This window comes from Clupea harengus, chromosome 25 (genome assembly GCF_900700415.2).
Source record: "Clupea harengus chromosome 25, Ch_v2.0.2, whole genome shotgun sequence".
Classification (NCBI taxonomy): Eukaryota; Metazoa; Chordata; class Actinopteri; order Clupeiformes; family Clupeidae; genus Clupea; species Clupea harengus.
This window is the reverse complement of record NC_045176.1, coordinates 10,405,798-10,429,980: the sequence shown is the minus strand read 5'-3', so window position 1 is coordinate 10,429,980 and position 24,183 is coordinate 10,405,798. Positions and strand designations below refer to the sequence as shown.

The following is a 24,183-nucleotide window of genomic DNA, read 5'->3' as shown; positions in this document are numbered from 1 at the left end:
GCGTGGCAGATTCTATTCAATAATCAACCCTGGGCCCTACAGTTCCTGCATTGTACACACTGTGTGTAGTAGTTGTGTCGCACAGCGCATACAATGTGGATGCTGTATTGCCAAATCACCACATACATCTGTCATCATAAGACACACTGCATCTGGAGAAAAATGTGTTTTATTGTCTTGGATCTTGTGCAAAGAAGATATGTTTGCGTGCCAAGATATGCTTGTGCCAAGCTTACAGGCGTGTGTCATGAGTGTTGTACTCTGTCCCTCAGGTGTCCCTGCCATGTTTGTGACGGTGTGGGCAAGCGTCAGAGCCACCCTGGCAGACACAGAGTAAGTCATTGTGCCACGCTAGGCAAAGCCTGAAAAGATGTCATTTGTAAGACGCATGGTTCATGTAAAGTATCTATATGTTCGGGTGCTTGAATTACAAGACTAATAGAGTGATCCATTAAATTCAAGATTGCAGTTGTAATTGTTAACAGTCATTGATCAAACGAATGAGATTTATTGGCAGAACTGAAGTAAGATAAATGAAAAAAGAAGAAAAAGACTCTATTTTGAGAATCTTTGTTCAGGCAAGAGAGAGGTGCATATATGTTCTAATCTTTGATATAAGTAGACAGGACTTCACAGTATGTATGCAGGTTTGTAAGGAGGTGTATGCTGCTTTCCAGACATATAGTGGTATATGGTGGTTTATATTAGGTATCTTATCTGTATCTGACAGGTGTTGGGATTTAAGCGCAGGAAGTATGAAATGGATTATACAAATTCCTATATTAACAGCTGTTGTGGTAAGTAAGAAATGCAACGTGCATTTAATTACAATTCTTGCTGTTTTACATATGACTTAAGGAGTAATTGAGTTATCTCAATTTAATCTTAGATTTGGATTGCACTTAGAGTAAGATGACTCTGTGTGAGTGACCCTGTGTGTAGTCAAACTTTTTTTCTTTTTTTCCCCCAGATCAATTTTGTGTTGTTTTTAAACATAATCAGAGTCCTGGCAACAAAATTAAGAGAAACCAATGCAGGAAGATGTGACACCAGACAGCAATACAGGTGTGAGCCTACTTTATTTATTATTTATTATCACACACAGCACGTAGGGACCAGCTGTAAGAGTGTGAGCCTACTTTATTTCCTTACGGTAACACACACAGCATGTAGGGACCAGCTGTAAGAGTGTGAGCCTACTTTATTTCCTTACGATAACACACACAGCATGTAGGGACCAGCTGTAAGAGTTTTTTGTTTTTAAACTGTTGCTTCCCCTGCAGAAAATTGTTAAAATCCACACTGGTCCTCATGCCCCTGTTTGGAGTTCACTACATCATCTTCATGGCAATGCCCTACACTGAGGTGTCAGGGGTGCCATGGCAGATACAGATGCACTACGAGATGCTCGTCAATTCATTCCAGGTAACGTTCACACTGCATCGTGCCCGTCACCTGTGTGTGTGTGTGTAGCTTTAGCAGTGGGTGCATGTCAATAGGCTGTTTGAGGATACTATGTGCATGTTGCTTTCTCTCTTTCACTGTGCTGTTTAATCACGAAATGCTTTGACTAAATCACAAACTGAGAAAACCCTTTTCATGTTTTATGTATTTGCGGTTGCATATTACAGTACAGTGTCATTCACATTCTAGAATTCAAAACTGTGATTGGCATGGATCTGTTTAGTCACAACGTTTTTTTTTTACTTGAAGTTGAAGGTTGTGGGTCGTGTTCAGTTCATGAGGGACTTACGATGGCTTTTGTGATTTTTTTTCTCTTACAGGGATTCTTTGTTGCCATCATATATTGCTTCTGCAATGGAGAGGTGAGAACATGCAGTTCATGGCTACTTTCCAATAGCACTTGAGATCAAGGTGGCAGAACAGAATGTTATGTGCATAGCTGAAATTGTAAAAGGTGGTATTTGCGAGAAAGCTAAAACGTGTGGATATCAGTGCTTTATGTGATCTGGTGAAATCCTCATTACCTTAGGGTCAGAGTCTGCACTTTTTGTGTCAGTGTGCAGGAAAAAGCCTGCTTGGGAAACAAAATTGTATGTGCGGTTGCCAGGTCAGTAGAAATGTCTTACACAAACAAGAAGGGGACAAACAAATGTGTGAGAGTTAAATCCGAGGGACTGTTCAGTCTTTAGTGTTTATCCTTAACCTTGTTATTCAAAAATAGTACATTATTCTCATAGCACACTAGGAACATGTGGAACAACCAACAATGCACTAAAAATTCCCCTAGTCACAATATTGTTGTCTGATTTACGGAAATTACAAAGCAGAATGTCAATCACTGGAATGTTAACATTGGGAAAACCCCCAAACATTAGTTACATGACATGATTTTAAGTATGTATTTAAGTAAGTATTTACCATAGTTAGAGTGGAAAAGGGTTAATAGGGGAATTCAGTCAAGCAATCAACCCATTTAACAGAAAAGTACCATTGAGTTGTAATGGAATTTAAAATGTAAAATGTGCTGTGAGCTGAAGAATGGGGGCTGTTTCTATTCTCTCTCTTTCTCTCTCTCTCTCTTTGTGTGTGTGACAGAGAGACTCTGTGCACTTGCCCAACAGCATACTCTAAGCTAAAGGTTGAGAGTGCTCTTAAGGCAGAGGATGTAGTACGCAGTATGCTGAGAAGCATGTGCGCCTAACATTGGTTTGTCTCTTTGGTGCTCTAGTATCTGTCACATCTGCAGCCATTATTTCAGTCAGTCAAAACATTTGAGGTAGGCTCTATGACATGATTGCTGTAAAGGTAAACCCTATCCACAGGTCAGATCAATTAAAGGGATTCAATAAGAGATCTGTGTCAATATTGATAATGCAGATGCAATGGCAGATTGATATTGATGCAGATGCAATGGCTGATTGATATTGATGCAGATGAAATGGCAGGAGTTGAGGCAATCTGCCTCTAAGTGTGTCCCACACCTCATCATTCTCTCCTTTCAGTTGCTGCATGAACTGAACTAAACAGGAGGCCAGCAGATAATATTCGGCAGGCAGACTTATTGGATGAACACAAAGCTAAAAGCTAGATGGGAGAGACTGGAACACATATATAGTCGAGCAACCTCAGAAAGCTGGAGGGGAAAAAAACACCAAAACACAGATGTAATTCGAAAATACCCCCAAAACAGATAGAAGCTATTTATGATGTGCCCTTCTTCAATGTGTTCTGGCCAAAGGCATTTGCAATTATTAGTTTTGCTTCGTGTTATTTGAAAGTTTTAGTGCAATTTCAGTGTTCAGTGTGTTGCTTTGCTGCAACATTACATAGAGTGAGTCTTGGATAAGGTTAGCCTGTTTGCCATTTCCCATTTTGATGGTGATTGCCTTGTACTGCCATCTACGTGTTTATTTGTGCATCAGTATAGACTTTAAGTTCTCTTCAGGGGTTAAAAAAAAAGGCAGAAGGTTTTTCTTTACGGTAAAATAGTGATCAATGAAAACCAGAGCACAGACAAAAAAAAATGTAGGAACTGATAAATGAACCAACCCAAAATCATATATATTGTAATTACTGAATAAATGCCACACAGTGCAATTGAAATATAATTAAGAACTCATTTTGCACCAATTTTGCACATCAGCACCTTTTCCTTATTCACAGTTCACAGGAAAAGTACTTACTAATGTCTCTATCTTCAGTATTAACTTATTTTACTATTAACACCCTTGCCCTAAGCCCTAAGTGTACATCTGCTGCTAGAGCAAAAATGTGAAATTCTGTAAAATTCTACCAATAAGTTTAACGCATTATAATAACTTGTTGGTGCTGTGTGATAGGATTATTAAAACTCCCTCTTGCTTCCTCAGGTCCAGGCTGAAATCAAGAAGTCCTGGAGCAGGCGGACACTGGCCCTGGATTTCAAGAGGAAGGCCAGGAGTGGCAGTAACACATACAGTTACGGACCCATGGTGTCACACACCAGTGTGACAAACGTGACGGCCCGGGGCCCTCTGGCCCTGCACCTCACCACGCGCCTTGGGCCAGTCACCGTCAACGGCCACCGGAACCTCCCGGGTTACGTGAAGAACGGTTCCGTCTCGGAGAACTCCGTACCGTCCTCGGGACATGAGCTACACATTCCAGAGGAGGAGCCTTCAAACAGTACACGGCCCAACCTGGAGGACAAACCCCCACCCGTGGTGGAGGAGGAACGGGAGACTGTCATGTGAATCATAGCACTGAGGAAGTGCACAAAGACATTTTATTTTAATAAATGAAGGATACTTTTCATATTCTCAAAGGTCTTTTTTTCAGGAGGATGGCTGCAGTATCTCTGGCATGTTTTAAAATCCTGTGAGTCACAAATGTGGACTTTGTAAACCAAAGCCAGGAGCTCAAAGTGCATGTTATACGTTGGACATGCTGAGTATCGCCCTGGAGATCCCAGACTTCTGGTGGAGTGATTTCAGATTTCGGATTGGAGTGCATTTTCCTCAAAGGTCACACACAATGCATAGTGACAGCCTAGATGTCAGGGTCAGAATCTGAAGGCGGAAATGTCAGAATGGAGATGAAAGGAAAATGTACCAGAAAGACCTCAGAGCTTCTGCAAGCCCAGTCTTACTCTGTCACAGGAAATGGTCATCCTGTCATACCCATGCGGTCGGGGGGGGGATGCCCTTGCTTGCCCTAAAGCAGAACTCCAATAAGCATAATGAGAATCTACTGTAATTTTACTGTATCAGGTATCTGGAATATCAATGTCATGAAATGAGCAACAGTCTAAGGCCCTATGAGAGATGGTCCATTTTAATTACAAGGGGCATTTTTCTGTTTTGGCTGATTGTCATGAAAAGTGATTAACCATGTCCATAATGATCTTAAAGTTTGAATGGTACTGACATCATCACCTTCTGGAAAAGAGTCCATTATCAATAATGATATACATTTATCTATGATATAATGGATATTAAGCGACTGTACAATAAGACTAAATATACATATTCTTGGAGCTAATTTCTACACCGCCTTCATTAGTCACTATTCAGCCCTGTTTTTCTATTTTCTTTATAATCCCAGCAGTGTAAAAGCCTTCTGACACAATAACATGTTATTCAGTAATGTCAGGGATTGTACATTCCACCAAGATAATGTAGTTCACAATATGCAACACTGTTGTGTAAGTGAATGAATCTTGTGTGTTTTAGTCATATTCCAAGGGCCTCATGCAAAGAGTCTTGCATACTCTTCTTTTTTTAGCTAGGCTCATACTAGGCTCAAGTGTGCCATGACAAATTCAGCAAACTCTTTGGGACTTCAGAGAAGTGCCAAAAATGATTTGCGCAATACCCCGAAATATGTACGTGTTCACGAGAATTGTAAATTAGAACAATTGGAGCCCACGGATACCATGTTGAGATGTCCCACCCAATTTGTGAGGAAGCTTCACTCAATGCCTCTAAATAATCTGACAGGTTGCAGACTAATGTACTGTACTTCTTCCCGCGTTTGGGAAAAGATCATATATACTGTTACAATGTTTCAAAAGGGAATTGAGAGAGATGCAAAAGTCAAACAGTAGGATAACATTTCTAGGGTCATTTACACTGTCACTTGATGGTAGCATCACTGAAGTCCCCAAAAGTCAGACAGCAAATTAGAAATTGAAACATGACATGACAGAGCCAGGCAGCCTACAACTGCAACAGAAGTCTAGGAGGTCACGGGAAAGTGACCATCAGAGAGGCTACAAGCCTTTTCTAAAAATAAATGTTATACTCACACATTTTTTGATTATGTCATTTAATTGTAGATATGAAAATATCATTGTACGGTTGAATACTTTAATTTCTGCAGGCAACAAAAATGTCCTCCAAGTAATGAAATCGATGGTATCCAATCTACTGTGTATAACTCAATAATATGACAGGTCTGGACGGCTTGTGATTTTTGGAAAAAAAATAAATAAATGGTAACTGGTGAAGGTGTCAAAGACTACAACACAGTTGCACCCGTTACTGAAAATCAAGTATGATTGTACAAATGGTTCTTGCATGAGGCCCAGTGTGCTTTGTTTCTAAACATTTGTCACAGGTAATTAAGCTGTTGCTGAAATGAATGTACTCATCTAGTTTAAGTCCCCAGTTCAAAATACTAACAGAGTTGGTGTATGGAGAGTAGAGATGTCAGCACCAACTCCGATGTGCATTTAATTGAGTTTGGCTTCCATGGTGTAGGAAATTGAATTCCGAATGAAAAATAAACATATGTCAGACTCAAATATCAACTGCTCTAATTACACATGATAGAAAGTAATTTTGGCTTTGAACAACGTTTTTGGTATTCCTGAATGCTACAATGTGTTTTGTCAGAAAATAGCATAAAAAGGTTAAATCCAGACTGTAACTTTTATTATTTCCTAACTGAACATAATTGTAAGCTTAGGTTCAAGCAAAATCAGAGGAATCATGATGAATCTGCTCAAGGTTGTGCTTTTAAATTCTGTGTGCAAACATCTCTTCATGTTAAGAATTGTCTCAATTGCAGTCCCTTGTTATGTTTGGTGTAAAGAATTTGTCATAATTTAATGTAACATAATTTAAAATGAATCATAAATTTAAAAAATGATGTAATTTAGCTCACATACTGTTGAATATGGTTCAGTATTATTGCTGCTTATCTCATGTATGTATGTATGTATAGATATTCAGTATATATGTGTACACAGAAGTCACAATGTTTACAAAGGCTAGTTTTGAGCTAAATGAGCATCAGTGTTCTGCAAACATTTTGTAATGTGATGTAACTATGAAGGGACAGTATTTAGTTTTGTATCAGGGATGTGCTTCAACATGCTTTTGAGACTTTGGTCAACTTCTTGATTGAGTTTCTTGAAATCGTGTTAAGGTGCTACAACCATCATTTAGGCAACAGAGAGAATATCATATTGAATCTCCTGTCTCTTACTTTTGATGGGTGTGACACTACTTCTTTTGGAAACCTGGCCCTAGATTTCCATGTAAATGACATTTTACTGCATTTTGTTTTGTTGAATCCCATTGTATCATTGCTTTACCATCTTTTACTATATTTGCCATGCTCTTTAACTTTTTTATATTTAAGATATTTATACGAATGTCCTCTCCTTGGCTTACTGAAAATGTTTGATAGGCTTAGAGGTAGTGTACATTCCACTGCAGCATAGGCAGGATCACAGAAGAAACGCTAGTTTCACCTAAGTGTTGACAAAATGCCATTGTTACTACGATGGTTTGGGCTCAGTAGTGCATAGCAATTCATCCCGACAGAACTGTGTCCAAATACAAAACAGTGTCATTACCAAAGTTTATGGACATCGTCTTCATCTAATGTCTCATGGCTAACACCTTACCTTACCTGAAACTTGCTAATTAAAAAGTGGAATTGTCCAGGACATTTTACCATTAGCCATATAAGCACTTTAAAATTCATACTTGTTCTTTTTTTATCAGTATTTACTTTCCAACACAGATGATTGACACATTCCCCATCATGCTGATTTGTCCAGGTATCTAAAAGCTGATGCTTGCATTTCCTTCACAAAGATCCCTCACCTGCAATCATGAATCTCTTGACAAACGTAAATCAAACATGTATGATTTTTCCAGTTTTTCAGAAATGGTTTATTTTGTATTATTCGTTAATGAAGAGATACAGCATACGCTGTTCCTCCAACTGTCCTTATTGCTTGTTGATATGCCAATGTAAACATGTGGTGGAAATCAGCCAAGCAGACATTGCTGCAAAGAAAACTCTAGAGCTTAGCTGCCATGTGGTTTGATTGAAGTCCACTGTCTGGTTTTATAAGAATATATTGACATATAAAGTGTACATCATTGTATTGTGAATAATGAAATAAATGAAAATTAACCTGAATACCTTAAATGTCATATTGTCATCTTACTTGTGTAGAATTTATTATGCTAATTCTGAATGTAGTATACATAAAGGCATCAACCATGAAATGCCCCTTTTCCTCTTTACTCTAAACTAAATGCCCCTCCCCCTCTTTACTCTAAACTAAATGCCCCTCTTCCTCTTTACTCTAAACTAAATGCCCCTCTTCCTCTTTACTCTAAACTAAATGCCCCTCTTCCTCTTTACTCTAAACTAAACTGAACTGTGGACAAGCACACCAGTAATGCTCCCAATGCCCCTAACATTCTGAAAATGAGTACATCACTCTTGATACAGATGCTCTGTAATATAGCAACAATTTGATTTGAAATGGAAGAGGTTTATTATTGTCATACAATAAAATACAAATTTCTTTATAAAAAATTAAAAATATGATCATATAAAATGTTTACTAAAAGTTTAGCACATTTTGTGACGGTGAGGGTCAGTTCACTTTTTTGCCGGCGGTTTCTTCCCTCCGCCCTTAGCTCCGCCTTTAGCCTCGCCCCCTTTCTCTCCAGATTTCTTTGCCTTTCCTTCATCCCCACCTTCTTTCTTTGCTCCAGATTTGTCGCCTTTTTTCTTGCCCGATTCTTCTTGCTCTTCACCTTTCCCCTCTTTTGCAGCTTTCCCCTCTTTATCTTTTTCCTTTTTCTTGTCCCCCTTCTTGCCGTCCACTTTCCCAGCCACTGTGGGCACCTCTTTTTTGACTTCAGCTACTGCCACTACAAAAAAATAAGAGAAGAATGTGTTATTTTTTGCCCTCCTGTATACTCTTAATTTTATCATATACATTTAATGTGTATTCATTGTACGTTTATATCTATATATTTGATGTCACACAGATCATGCCTAAAAGAGACAGACTAGGTTTACATGAATATCTCAGGACTCAGGATGAAGTAGTCAAGCTTAGCTATCTGTTCCCACTGGCATGCTAAACCTGCAGCTAAACATCACTCCTGTGAAAAACAATACATCTCTCCTAGTATATTTATTCACTCCTGTGAAAAACAATACATCTCTCCTAGTATATTTATTCACTCCTGTGAAAAACAATACATCTCTCCTAGTATATTTATTCACTCCTGTGAAAAACAATACATCTCTCCTAGTATATTTATTCACTCCTGTGAAAAACAATACATCTCTCCTAGTATATTTATTCACTCCTGTGAAAAACAATACATCTCTCCTAGTATATTTATTCACTCCTGTGAAAAACAATACATCTCTCCTAGTATATTTATTCACTCCTGTGAAAAACAATACATCTCTCCTAGTATATTTATTCACTCCTGTGAAAAACAATACATCTCTCCTAGTATATTTATTCACTCCTGTGAAAAACAATACATCTCTCCTAGTATATTTATTCACTCCTGTGAAAAACAATACATCTCTCCTAGTATATTTATTCACTCCTGTGAAAAACAATACATCTCTCCTAGTATATTTATTCACTCCTGTGAAAAACAATACACCTCTCCTAGTATATTTATTCACTCCTGTGAAAAACAATACATCTCTCCTAGTATATTTATTCACTCCTGTGAAAAACAATACATCTCTCCTAGTATATTTATTCACTCCTGTGAAAAACAATACATCTCTCCTAGTATATTTATTCACTCCTGTGAAAAACAATACATCTCTCCTAGTATATTTAATCTGTGGAAATGTCTTGTCGATATATAAGAATGTAATGGTGGCTTCTGTCAGCTTCTGTCAAGTGTCTTTTCTGAAACATAGAATCATAATTTTAGCATCTTGATCATGAGTATGTAATAATAATATAATAATAAAACTTTATTTATATAGCACCTTTCATGCAAAAGAATGCAGCTCAAAGTGCGTTAAATGTAGAAAGATTAATAACACCATACATACATGCCATAGGAAGGGACATTCATGCATAATGAATGCTTTCTAATTAGTTAGTTTAAACCCAGTTTACACAGTTAACAGTCCCATATTCACATCATGCTTATACATAAGAGAATGATTGTTCATGTTGGTATGCATAGCTGCCTGCACCATGTGCTTTCAATCTTTTCAATGCAGGCGGATGAAACATACATGGCATTTCAGGCTTAGAGGCACTCCATCAGAGAACATATACCGTATGCACGTGTGACGCAGAAAAAGAACAGGATGTACACAAACATTCTACTACTCATCATTGGTACCAAAAAAATAAAACATGTTCACTTGATTGGGTCTCCAGCTGCAACAAGGACCTATTTTTATTCTATTCACTTGTGCACAAGACATGTACTCATGGTCACACCAATAGCAACTGGTGTGTAATTAGATTAATGCTATTCTATAATATCACAAATGCAGCATAATAACAGCTGTGCGTCAACAGCACTTTCCTTCTTGGCACTGAATCAATGACATGTAGTCTTTTATTCAATTCTAAATTGGGAATCGCTGTGTAAAATGTAATATCAGGGGGGCAGCAGATGTAATTTGGACCACCTGTTCTCTGGAGTGAGGCAGTTTTTCTTGTCTCTTGAGGTCATAGCCAGTTGACACAGGCCCCACACTTTAAGGCCAGATGAACAATTTATTGTATTCATGTGGACATAATCGCCCTAAAGCTATGATTTCACACGTTTTTTCATGTGATTGTTTCCCACAAAGAAGTGGATAACTACAACAACAGCAACAACCATTTTTTTGCACTTCAGCCCATCTGTCTCACATAAGCCCACTTCAGCTGCCACTTCAGATCATTGAAATATTACTACATTTATTTTTAATTGTCAATCCACTGCAAACATGAAACTGTTTCTGTTTTTGTTTGTTTGTTTGTTTGTTTGTTTTTGACAACTGACTATTTATTTCAATTCAATTGAGTACTATATTCCTTTCAGAATCATTTCTGAGAACCTTTTTAAATGAGACAAGATGAAGTCAAACCAACCATTTGTCCTTTCTATCCCTGGACTGCATTATTGTGCTCGGTGCAGTTTTATAAGTAGACTGTGATGTCAGCAGGACGATGATTTCTACACGTACGCGTCACTCTTCCACCGCACTGATCACATCCTTGCCACACTCTCATTACGCTTGTAATGCTGTTTTCCATGCCCAGCCTGCTTCCTCAAGCATATAGCCTACAGAGAATAATGAGACCATAAATATGGTTCAACTCTTTAAATGTGTGTGACAATCTGATTCAATCTCACGACTGACTGACTGGCCAAAATACTATTATTGAAAGCTCAGTAAAGTTACGCCAACCCCCACATATACTGAACTGTTGGCTCTGTCCGTTAGGCACTGAGATTGTAGTCACTTGTCACATTTGCATGGAAGTGGTTGTGCTGCCAACATGTGTGTATGCAGAGCTGTCCTTGCATAGGAGGGCAGAAACATAAACCCAGATAGAGATCTAAAAATGTGCTTCGTTCATAAGACTTTAATGGAAATTCTCTACCACAGGGTCCTTGTGTTACAGAAATGACCATGTGAATGCAAAGATGTGTGTCTATATCAACTATAAATGTTGATTCAAGCAAGGAGAAAAGAGAAGAGAAGAGAAAATAATTGAAGAGACGAGAAGAGGAGAGAGCAGAGCAGAAGAAGACCATGCAAGCATAAATTACGTTTTCATACATGCCTCAAAGCTTATAGAAGGTATAAATGTATAAATTGAACTCTTAAACACATATCAAATACATAATTAACAGACAGGTATATGTCTAGTCATTATATCTCATATATGTATGCATATATATATATTATATATCATTATACTTTGAGGTATGTTTTTCCATATTTCAAAAGCATTTCAGACCTCCTAAAAGCTATTCATGCTGTGTGGGGCTTGATTTTAAATATAAAACTGCAAAAAATGGCAAACATTTCATCTCTCTTACAGACACGAGGCAAGATGAGGCAAGGAAGGGCAAACCCACCTAATGGCAATGCTACATTACTGACAGAGAAGCCTCTTAAAGGCACATCACTTGTGGCTGAGACTTCAAAGGTAGGGATTTAGGTAGGGCGTACATTCTGTCATGTTAATTCAAAGACATGAAATGAGATAGCAGAACAATTCCACTAAAGTCTGTACAGGCTAGTTCCGAGCAGAGGTGCACACACGAGCAGATGTCATTTTAGGGAGACGACTCCCACGCTACCGGGAGACTGCACAGACAGTGTTGTGACAGAGGAAGAGCAGGAAAGAGACAGCCACAGCGGGGGAAAGTGCTATCCCATCTCCGCTTGGTTGATGGGATTAGTAATTTCGTCCTCCTCCTCTCTGACCACAGGTAGCTGGCTGGCACTCCGAGCCTGTACCTGCTCAGAGACGGTGGAGAGAGCAGGAGCATCCGAGGTGGCAGCTAGAAAGACAGGAGGAAGAAAAAGGAGGAGGAGGAGGAGGTAGAAGATGAGGAAAGGGTAAAGGAAGGACAGCTGCCAGAAACGATAACACTCAGGAGAAGACAGATTACAGAGGAAGTGAGAAGGACCAGGGAGATTTCCTCCACCACGAAAGAGAAAAAGATTATTTGTGTGCTGTCACTAAAAGAAGATGCTTATCAGTGATATACACTATAATTACTATTATGTTTAATTTCTACATACTCATTTAGTTATGACTACCTATCAGTTCACATCAGTAGTTCTAGTGACCCTTCACTGGAAGGTTCACTTTTGCAAGACATTAACTACAATTTATGTTAACATACAATCATCTCACTGTACACTGATGTTCCCAAGAATCTATCAATCTTTAACATGGATTGCATGATATCGGTATTGGTGATTGGAATAAATATATAAGGGATAATGTCTAGTCTGCCAGTCAGTATAGGAAAATAAATCCAGACAGGATGAACAGGACCCTGACACGCAGCGGACTACACAATATCCTCTTATTATTATACGGTTACTTGCCCTTCCTAGGCTTGCGCTGAAAAATAAATAGTTTTTCAAGCAAATAGAACTTTAAAGATTCTAGTGTTACGTAGCAATGTATTACTTTGTTGACTCCAAGTTTTGAATTTCTGTTACGAAAAACAAACAGACAAAACCCATTGTCAGTGGCAGCGGCCAGACATTTCTTGCAGCAGTCAATATAAAGAAATATCAGGCCTCATGTTGGGATAACCCATTCAACTCAATGGAACTGGACCAACACAATTTTGAGGAGCCATATAGTAAATAAATAAATAATAAAGAGTGCAAAACAACATTCACAAAAATTGCATTTCAGAAAGTGAATGCATTAAAATCGGCTCTGTCAAGAATTTGAAGAAAACATTTGCACTTCTAAATAATGTTTCCTGTGTGGGGAAAAGGTCCAAGTGATGAAGTTTCAACCTTCCTGGGTAACAGAACATTTTTTTTTTTTTAAATAACTCTCCATCTTTATATCTGCGAGCATCTTTTTCCAATTGTGCAAAACCACCATCGGCCTTTCATCACTACAAAACAACTGGACAATATAATGTCAGTTGACTGTATACACAGTATTTGTGCACCCACTGGTCCAGTCAGTAGTCACTTTCCCCTATGGGGGTGGGTGTTGGATGGTACTCAAACCTACGAGTGGCAAATGTCTGGCACTCCAGATATTTCAAGAGTTAATCAGTTTACAAGCTTAGAAGAATAGGCCAAATGCACCAAATTCATGTTAGTATAAGGCCATGAGATTTATTTTGGTCCTAAAGGCAGGTTTTCATGTCAAAGAGCCCAAACTCACTGATGCATCTCTTTAACTCATTTCATCTCCTCCAAATGATGTTTGAGGATGCTTTCATGGTAGTGTGTCTGAGTAAATTAATTAAAGTACCACTTGCTGAAATGCAAGTCTCCAAACTCATTGTTAAAGTTAAACTGCTCTTCAGTCTTGTCAGATATAAATATTTAGTAAGAAACTGAGTAATAAGTATTACTAAGTATTTTGGGAGGATCATTCATGTTGAACAAACTTGTGATGGAGTGTAAAACCCAATAGTATTTGAAAAATACAATTGAAAAAAAAAACATATGACAAGGAACCTTGAGAAGTATTATGCTGACTCGGCAACAAAGTGAGACAATGTGAGAGCACTTACTGGTTGGTATCTCTGTGAGATCGCTGAGCGGAGGAACTGTCTCCAGTGTGTCGGCGTAGGACTTCGCCGCTTCTCTTTGGGCACTTCGCGCCTCAATCTCTTTTTTCGTGCGAGGAATTCGACATTTGAAGATGCAGCAGAGTGTGATCACTGGGAAAAAAAACAACGTCTCAAAATGACAAGTGTCAAATTTTAAATATTTTCTGTGGGGAACATCTCATCTGAGAATGCTATGCATCAATGTTGCAAATATCATAACGAGAACTGTAAGATGCTGACAGAATTTTGTGAGACTGTAAAATGCTGACTGAATATTTTAGAGAGTGTAAGATGCTGTCAGAATTGTTAAAGTTAGAATGGCGTCTACAGTCTAAATCAAGAGCAGAATCACATCAGAGCACTAAAAAGAGAGGTTGCTAGGGAAAACAGCATGGGAAATTACATTACCAATGGCAAGGATGAACATGGAAAAGATCCCAATAACCTGCCATAACCGTAGACCCCAGAACACTACAGTCTCTGATGTGAGGGGATCTGGTTTCGGAGGTGGATCTGTAGGTAAAAGCTGTGGAAGAAAATGTGTCATGTGTGAAGAGGCGAAATCTAGCAATGACTTCAGAGCAAGAACAGGGTTTGTTGAGAGAGCTTGTTTGACAGGCATAGCATGATAATAAAGTATTAAGACTGGCTGTACCCCTATGAAGTGGTTTCAGTGCACCAAATGTATATGAACAGTCTCTGATAGCACTATCTGAATGAGCTCATAGCAATCCTATGTGATTCCCTTAGTTGCACTCGTGAAGTCATGACAGAGGGAGTGAAGAGTGATATGAACACCTTGTCCCCCTAATATTGAGATGATAAAGCAAGGTGTCCCGGTGGACTGAAGTGTACAAAGAGACTAGTCTCGCAGATGCACTTTAATCCGTATATTCAGATCTGTAGGATTACTTATGGAGCATCACTCATTAGGTGGCTTTGTGTAATAAGCAGTAAACATAAGTATTGCATTGACATGGTTTGTGGACATATTTATGTAAGGTAAGGATTGATTCATTGTGTTTGAGTTCTGTTTGAAAAAAAGGAGGGATCTAAAAGTGAGGTCCTCAAGTACCTGGGAAACTTTTAATCAATACACTTAATTGTCATTATACAGAGCACATTTAAAGACAATAAACAAATCCCATCACAACTAAAAGCAAAATTTCGAAGCAGTTTTTTGTCAAAAATGTATCAACATACTTGATGCAGTATTTTGTATACTGTGAGTATGGTGTAGGAAAATAACTAAAGTATACATGTTTTATTTTGCCTAAGTCAAAAGACAATATGACTTGAAGGTTTAAAATAGCTTAAGTCACAAAGGCATGTTAAAAAATGGGCCTAAGTCATTTATTCCTCTTATGTTACATAATTGACATACATTGTTATTAGTATGTCGAAAGTCATCTTTTGTCCTAACCTTTTTGAGTGAAATTATCAATAAATATCATATATTCAATTTTTGGTTAAGTTTTTTGTGTTTTCTGAAAAACCTGAAAAAATGACTTAGGCCGTGTTCACACTTGACTTATTTTTTTCAACTGCCAGCGCCTTTTTTTAAATGCAACTCTATGGGAAAAGGAAAAAGGCGGACGCTTTTTAAAAACGCTTTAAAAAGCGCAGCGCCCGACGCCTTTTTGAGTTCAATTTTCTCAACTTTTCAGAAAAGCGCTGGGTGACGTCAAGCGCCTATCTGACAGCTTACCAATCAGGACGAGGAGAGTAGGTACGCGAGTACCTTCCCTAGTAACCTACTACCTTAGTTACCGGTGCCCCCAAAATAGACCAAGATGGAGAAGGTACCAGTAGAACAACTTGTGATTGTCGTTTTCACACTACACGGCAGGGCAACTGCCCGTCTGCCCTCCTCGACTCAAGTTGCCCCACCGAAGGACATATTTATTTTTTTGAAATAGTATAACGGCTGCAGAATTTCATGTAGGCCTAGATAAAAAAAATCGCGGAATATGTGCGCGGGGGCGGGGAGGGGGCGTGGTGGCGGCGGTTAGTGATCGACCCTGACAATTTCACAGTTTCAAGTGCGTACCAGTAGAACAACTTGTGATTGCCGTTTTCACACTACACGGCAGGGACGTGCACAGGAGGGGGCTAGGGTTGCCCGGGCAGCTGCCCATCTGCCCTCCTCGACTCAAGTTGCCCCTCCGAAGGACATATATATTTTTTGAAACAGTATAATGGCTGCAGAATTTCATGTAGGCCTAGATAAAAAAAATCACGGAATATGCGTGCAGGGGGAGGGGGCATGGTGACAGCGGTTACAAAAATGAACGTGTTGCCCTTTTTTTCCAGGGCAGAGCAAAGGCCCTTCAAAATTCCTGTGCACGTCCCTCCTACACAGAGTTATATGACATTAGTCACAAAAGGTACAGCTAACAATGAGTAGTCGATAACCAACGGATAATAATGTATCGCTACAATGTATTATTCCTGTTGTTAAGGTTACAGAAGTCTCGTGCTGAAGAGTTCAAAAGGCGCTGAAAGCAGCGCTTTTTTCTAAAAAAAGAAGTCAAGTGTGAACACGGCCTTAGGCAATTATTTTAGAAAGGTGAAGATATATAACACACTTTTTGTTGAACATGTGGCCACATATGTGTCAGTTTCCATGGCTGGTTGTCATGGTTACGGCATTTTTAAGTTGGCTACTCCAGGTTTAGCTTGAAAATGTTTTGAAACTGTCCTGAAAAAACTGATGGAGCTGATTTAAGTCCAACATAGGTTCCTTCCTTCCAGATTTCTGGTTCATGGATGTGCTAATATGAACCAGTCATCAGCCAGGAAGTAAAACTAATGTGGAATAAATCCACTGGATAAAAGTGATCTGTAAAATCTATAAGTTAAATTCTTAAAACTTTAAGTGAATCTGAAATTAGATGAGAAGTAATTGAACCCATTTCTTGCATCATTTTATTCCCTTATCGTGTGAGTAACTTTCCCCTCTGCTTGCTTCTTTGTGGAAAAAATAGATCCACTCTTGGGTAAGATGCTAACTGAGTCACCCATCTGTTGGTGGTTTAAAATGCTCTGCTGTTGTGGAGAAACCATGGTTCACACAGAGAACCACGCTGAGTTGATGGGTCACACCTGTGTTAAGAAGAACCCTACAATCCTGTCAGCACAGGTGTGTGTGTGAAATGAGCACATTTACATCTAGAGGTCCCCGCTAAGGCCTTGACACCTGTTGTGAAACGTACTTGCTGCCAGCTTGCTCAGAGCTCTATGTGCAGCCCTTTGGAGAGGGGGCGTTTCTCCATTATAAACAGGAAGTTATTGGAATATGATTCAGTGGGTACATTGGTGGTTCAGGCCCCAGGTAATAATGTTGGGAAAGTTGTTATGGAGTTTTGCAATTTTTTGGTTGTTACGCAAGCATAAAAAGTAGGCTTGTTTTTCTTTCTTTTTCTTTGCATTTTCATCAGTGGTGATACAATTAATTTAAAGTGCTATGAATGATGAACATTTTTAAACGCCCCATTACTAATAATATGGATTTTTATCAAGAACAGTATTATTTTTCAGAATCCATACTTACATTCTCTCATACTCACACCCATACTCAACTCATACTATGACTTACTATGGTAAGACCATAGAAATACAGTTACCATAGATGATATATTGTTACGACACAAAACCGTTCATGAGCATTTTGTTTATGCACATTATGAAGCATTATTGAAGAATGCAAATAATCACAAATGCCTCGATATTGGGTAAGAGGCTGAGGTACACAATGCTGCTCTGTGTCCACAACACACGCGCTTATTCTTTTCAGCCAGTTCATTGTTACACGTAAGCCATTTGCCGTCTTTAATGGGCTATCAGCACTTCACCTCGCTATCCCCACCCACCCCTCCATCTTGCATGTCGCTAGCATAATTGTCACCACGTTCACACACTAGGCTGAGCCTGTTGGCTGTGAGGGTATTCACCATGTAGAGCTGCAAGTAAAGCCACGCGTTCTCCTACCTCCGGGTCGGGGATCTGGGAAGCCACATCAAGGATGTAATGGGAGAGCAGCACAGCCACTGCGCCCAGCAGCAACAGCACCGGGGGAGGGCACGTAGCCCGATCTGTCGCCATTCTTTCCCTGCCCGTGCTCCTTCCCTCTCTCCTTCTCTCTGTCCCTCCTATCCCACCCTGCCCCCCCCACTCTTGTGCACTAAAACAGACAGGACTAGCAATGGTCCAGGTGATTGATGGCCTAGAGCACGGTCAGCCTCACAGCTCCCTCACATTCGCTTTACTGGGATCATACTCTCTGCCTCTGCCTGTTGTCCTCTCCCCACAGCACAGCGCTCCCTCTCTGCAGAGCACAGGCAGAAGCCAGCCTATGGGTTAGGGGCCATTAATTAATTAAGGGTCGGGTGTCGCTTACAGCCTAGCCTGCCAGGAATACCAGCACCAACAACATGGAGGGGTATGGACACCTCATCCTGATTGGTTCCCTTCAGGGATTACGCAACTGACTGTAAAAATGCTGACTGGCCTTGTGAATCCTTCAGTTTCTAGGGTGTATGATAAGTGTATGATTGTCTTACATTTGTTGTGAGGGATACCATGAAAGAGTTCTGCTTGTTTAATTTTGTGTTTGAAATCCACAGACTACGTACAAATCCTCATGATAAACTCACTATGTACTCCTGTGGCATATCTGTCTCTTTTCTTTGAATAGAGTTAATAAAATGAACACAAACAATCCCAGTGTGGCCTTGAGCTTTGAATGGTTAACAGCGTTGCTAATAGAGAGCTGCACTATCCAAATCAAAAGAAAAGGAAACGTGTAGGAGGTGTAAAGATCCCATAACACCCCTTTCTTTAAGCGCACACGTACTAATCCCAGAGGTTTGCTCTACCACTGGCTCTCAGTCTCAAGGTCTCAAAACTGTCTCTATATAACAAAACCGTTAGTTATGTCCCCACTCGCATCGCCTCCAGACAGTGGAGGTATGAGGGGAATACTGACACTCTCTCTGCCTGCTGTTCCATCATCCGTGTGATTGCTTCATGGGGGTGAGAGGAGGAATCCCCTTAGACTATGGTCGGGGTGTCTAAGAAAGAATTGTGTCAGTGGAACCATTCAGTTGGTCATTTTTTTGTGCCGGTGCTCTTTTAATAAATAACATAGCATAACATAGCATTCCATGATTAATGCCCTTTTACACTTTCAATTGACATTAGAACGTTTAGATCATTTAGAATGGAAAGAAGAAGTAGATTGTCCTTGGTCAGTTTTGTGGCATAATTTAAAATTCTTCCTTTTCATGTGACATTTCATATGCTGTTCGCATGTCAACCCTGTGTGGGCATAATCATTGCTCATCATTTCAACAAGAAATAGCTATCCCACTGTTCCATGAAATATGGTACACTGAGCTAGAAACGTTGTGCAACGGTGATCCGAGGAGAGTGAGAGCCATCAGTAGCAATGGGAAACTGTTCTTCACAAAAATTCTATAAAATTCACTTTTCATCACTGGCCTTTTCAATCATGCAGGGCAACTGCCTTTTCACCCAGAAGGAAGTGTGGTTGGTTTCATGGTGACATGGTGGCACGTAATTTGTCTTGTCATGAGTAAAAACATACATCTGACGAAGTGATTTTTTTTTTAATGCAGTTGCACTGGAAACAGTTTCTGAAGTAATGCTACTGGACAGCATTGGCAATCTATCGAACCATGTTATTTTTCTCCCTCTGTTTTCTTTCTCTTTTTTTTTTTTTTGCTTTAGTCTTGCAGGATTCCACCAAAGAAGAAATGGCATTTTCTGTGTTTGCGGGGCATTCTATTTCCAGACAAATCAATATCTCAAGAGTAACAGTTTCTTTGAGTCACACCGGCAAATTTCTGGGTCATTGGTTTACCTGGAATTTGTCTCAGTCTACACCACAAAGACGGCCTTTCTGCTACAGGAACACATATCTCACTGCCATTTCCAGGTAATGGCACAGTTCAGTTTAACTAAGCAATACTATGAAAAGCTTCCCTTAAATAAGCTAAATAGTGTGTATATGGGGGGTGTATGAGATATATATATATAGGAGTTATTTTTTTCATTTGTATAACTAGTAAGTTATTTATATTTTTTCATCATTACATTCCTTAATTAACACATTCATGCATTGCATAGGCTACTACACATATCACTGTAATAAGCTCATGTATTAAGACATGGCCTACTTAAAGAGAGGTGGTGACAGACGCCCGGACCGTGCACCTGCTTTTCAGGCTGTGATATTGATGGTGGACATTTATCTATTTTTCCCAGAGACAAGACAAGACAAAAGCAGGTTTTCGCGGCTCTTTTGTGGCTCTTTCCCTCATTATCTCATTATCCGAATGGTAATTCTCATCTCAGGTAAAGCCCAATCATCTGTATTCCTGGCACACAGCCTCAGTTCCTATTCCACAAAGGCTGTTTGTCAGTTGTGGGGCACTGTCCTGTTGGTCACAGCTAAGGTATTAAGGTATCTGGCCATTTTGTCAGGTAGGTCACAGCTAACCCTGGCTTTAAGGTATCTGGCCTTTTTGTCAGGTTGGTCACAGCTAACCCTAGCTTTAAGGTGTCTAGCCATTTTGTCCTGTTGGTTACGACTAACCCTGGCTTTAAGGTATCCAGCCATTTTGTCCTGTTGGTCACAGCTAACCCTGGCTTTAAGGTATCCAGCCATTTTGTCAGGTTGAGCAGGTGGCTGGCACAGTTGTAATGTAGCAGAGATACCATATCAGTACACTTTCCTTGAATATTTGATAAAACCATCATGACCTTGTTTCCCTATTTTGGCAGAGTGCTGTTGCAAGGCTATTGATAGCTCTGCTTTTGTTTCCTTCTTTATAAATATCAGGTGCTTCAAGGATTTTCCATCCACGGAATCCCACCCTCTGCATATTTCTTAGTGGCTGTTTAAAGAAAGGCTGATAGCAAATCATTTAGCAATTAAGATAATAAAAAAAAATCTCCAATTAATTGCTGCTGTGATCCCTATATCGTCAAGGGATCTAACATTCTGTGATGTGATCCTCGCGCCCTTTCTTTAAACAGGATCGCATTGGTGAAGCATATCATGAGCGTAAACCTCTGGATTCTTTGAGGATAAGCCTCACTCAAGACTCCTGGATGCTCATGCGACGTCAAGGACACAGGGGATGTCTGCATCAGTGCCCATGTCAAATAGTCATTGATTCATACTTCCAGATTCGATTCCACCTTACACCCTCCAAGTGCCCCCTCTGAGACACACAATTACAAATAGATCACAACAGCACAATCTTACATGACATAAATCAGGAGTCACACACACGCACCTATATATGTTTTTTTTATTGAAAAGAAACCAGCATACTCTTCACCTTTAACCCTGGACTCATGCTGTGACCTTTAGAAACATTGGCTTTCCTATCATTATGACATGTAATGCTCTATGGTCTGCCTCTTGAGAACCCATGAATAAAAGCAAAGAAATAAACTACACGTGTGTATACGACTACATTCTATTTCACCCATCAGTTCCTGAGCTGGGTGGCTTCTCAAGCATGTGACGATGATTTGAAAACCTTGAAATAAGGATAGGAATCTTAACTTCTGCTTTTCACTTGTGAAGATGTCACTGAAGGCAGTGCACTCTGGCAGTGGTGACAGCGTATCTTAATACATGATGTGTTGGGGACTGAAATTCAATAGATCATCTGAAAAATGCCACTGTCAGGGCCAGCTTACACCATCAGAATGACAGAATCCCATATACCCATACCTTTGGCTCATTAATACATCAGAAATCCAATGAGATTACTACGTCCTGTCATACAGTATACACCAAAAAGAAGACACCAGACTGTAGTCCACAAGTGACAAGATTTCATTGCCAAACAAATATGATCCCCTGCAGCTACATGAGTACTGCATCTACAACGCTAAAAGAACCAGTGTGGGCTGAAATGAATAAGGTTACAGACAACAACGCACGTCATATAGGCCAGGCAAATTAACCCTTTTTGGAGCCAGCATAGATAATTTCTATGAGGTGTCCAGAACAACATAATAAAAGTCCTAAGAAATCCTAGTTGAGGAAATATGTTTAATTCTCATCAATCTGAGATGTGTGCTAATAATGCATGGCAAAAATACACCTCAACATTTTTTTTTTTCTTTACTCCTATCAAAATGAAACTTTACACAATGAAAGTACCCATGAAAAGTAAATTTTTTTGTATTACAAGTTTCTTTGAAAATTAATTTTAATATGCAAATGAGCTATACACTAATCGAATATGCCCAAAATACATCCAAGTAGGCTTATTTTTTTCCTTTACTCCTACCACAATAAAACTTTACATAGTAAAAGTATACATGAAAAGTAACTTTTTTTGTATTACAAGTTTCTTTTGAAATTAATTTAAATATGCACATGAGCGTCACACTTATTGAATATGTCCTAATTGCATAGGCAGAAACACCATACCCCTGGCAGGTACTACCAAGCCAGGCAGTTTTCTGGTTAGAGGCCAGTCTAAAAGCAGCATTGCCATCTACCATTGGCAGTAGGATGATTGGGCCGATGTATTTGTCATACATGTGAAGGTGTTTCTGCCTATGGACATATTCAATAAGTATGGAGCTCATGTGCATATTCAAATTAATTTCAAAAGAAACTTGTAATACAAAAACAATTACTTTTCATGGGTACTTTCGTTGTGTAAAGTTTCATTTTGATAGGAGTAAAGGAAAATGTTTAATTTTTAGGTGTATTTTTGCCATGCATTATTAGCACACATCTCAGATTGATGAGAATTTAACATATTTCCTCAACTAGGATTTCTTAGGACTTTTAGTATGTTGTTCTGGACACCTCATAGAAATGATCTATGCTGAAATTTTTTTTTTTACAATTAGTCTGTCGTAAAACGCTATTTTGCCTGGACTAATAAGTGTCCTTGTACATGCCTTATGGAAGCATTACTGAGTTTTGGTTGCAAGCTACCTACCTGAAAGCATGCAAACACCACCAGCAGCCCTTGCTAAAATGTTAACTGGAGTCTTTTGGAAACATTGTTGCCAGTGTTGTGCTGTGAAGGCTTTTCTTACATTTTTATTATCGTCTTATGGTCCGACCTGAACCACAGAACTACACAGTACATAGCGTGGATGGCTAGTGGGATCGATAGGGTGTGTGTGTGTGTCCTTCACATGACCATATTCCTTCAAAGTTAATTTGAAGATGACACTAAATGAGTTGCTCATAAAAAACATAGGCCTACTTTAAAAAGTGGCAAATTATTGCAGCGTTGCTTTAAGGGCAGATCTGCACAACTCTCTTCACATTAGTTTTCATTTGTGAATGTATTGTTACTTTACCCCCTTTCTGTAGTAAGAAAAATAGGATTTACCACATACTGCCATCTAGTGATGGGCACCTACTGTTTCATTAAAACCCTAAAAGTGTCCAGACTGCAGTACAATGGGTCAATTTGGCTGTCATCTCAGCCAACTGATTGCACAAAACAAATTGCATATGACAAAAAAGTCATACATTCAGCTGGTAGCTCAAGGCTCAGTTCAATCCAGAAATATTTGTTATACCATGAATGCTACCCCCCATGTCTTAACCACAATACAAAAAGGGGGAAGTAAACGTGATAAGCAGTTAGCATGGCACTGACTGTTACGGCCTATGGGCCCCAAGCAGGGCTCCATTGGCTACTGATCAGAGCCTTGGAATATCAGTAAATTCTAGAGTGATTGCACAAAATTTCCAGTGTTCCAGTTTTGATGGTGAGTACAGGACACAGCTTTATGACACACATGTTTGAAATAAAATATTTTACTGCACATCATAAACAACCCAAAGCCTCACGTTTGCAGATAAATGGCCCTGTTTGTGTTTTTTCCATTGCATGCAAATGAGAGGTTTCTCCGCCGCTGGATGAATGAGCTCATTGAGACCCTCGGCACTTCAGGTCAACACATTTTCACAACTCCGTCAAACTCACATGGCAAACTTTAACCTCTGCCTTCACAGCGGGACCTGTTTACTTAAGTCCCTGGATACAGTCAATGGTGTGGAGGAAGCACTGGTCCAGAACGAGGGAATACCTCTGAGGAGAGGGATGGAGAAAGAACTCATTCAAACCTGGAATGACAAATAGGT

At 39.4% G+C, this 24,183-nt stretch overlaps 2 protein-coding genes across 5 annotated transcripts in view; one reads left to right on the top strand and one right to left on the bottom strand.

The window, feature by feature from the left end:
* pth1r (parathyroid hormone 1 receptor) overlaps positions 1 to 8,792 on the top strand; it is a 52,080-nt gene extending 43,288 nt beyond the window's left edge. For all 3 annotated transcript variants that reach the window (XM_031563122.2, XM_012827882.3, XM_042703712.1), the window contains 6 exons: positions 273 to 333; positions 731 to 797; positions 971 to 1,065; positions 1,284 to 1,425; positions 1,785 to 1,826; positions 3,834 to 8,792. In XM_031563122.2, the coding sequence (XP_031418982.1) occupies positions 273 to 333; positions 731 to 797; positions 971 to 1,065; positions 1,284 to 1,425; positions 1,785 to 1,826; positions 3,834 to 4,196 (770 nt within the window). In that variant the 3' untranslated portion in view covers positions 4,197 to 8,792. The remainder of the gene's footprint in view (positions 1 to 272; positions 334 to 730; positions 798 to 970; positions 1,066 to 1,283; positions 1,426 to 1,784; positions 1,827 to 3,833) is intronic.
* Positions 8,793 to 11,646: 2,854 nt separating this feature from the next.
* On the bottom strand, positions 11,647 to 18,355 carry tmie (transmembrane inner ear). Of its 2 annotated transcripts, XM_042703713.1 has the most exons (4): positions 18,009 to 18,355; positions 14,427 to 14,544; positions 13,980 to 14,129; positions 11,647 to 12,260 (listed from the first exon to the last, which is right to left on the bottom strand). In XM_042703713.1, the coding sequence occupies exons 1-4, from the start codon at positions 18,120 to 18,122 to the stop codon at positions 12,127 to 12,129; spliced, it is 516 nt and encodes a 171-aa protein (XP_042559647.1). In that variant the 5' UTR covers positions 18,123 to 18,355; the 3' UTR covers positions 11,647 to 12,126. The 2 variants fall into 2 exon arrangements, with proteins under 2 accessions (XP_042559647.1, XP_012683343.2); XM_012827889.3 differs by lacking the exon at positions 11,647 to 12,260 and having other exon boundaries at positions 13,584 to 14,129.
* Positions 18,356 to 24,183: the final 5,828 nt, after the last annotated feature.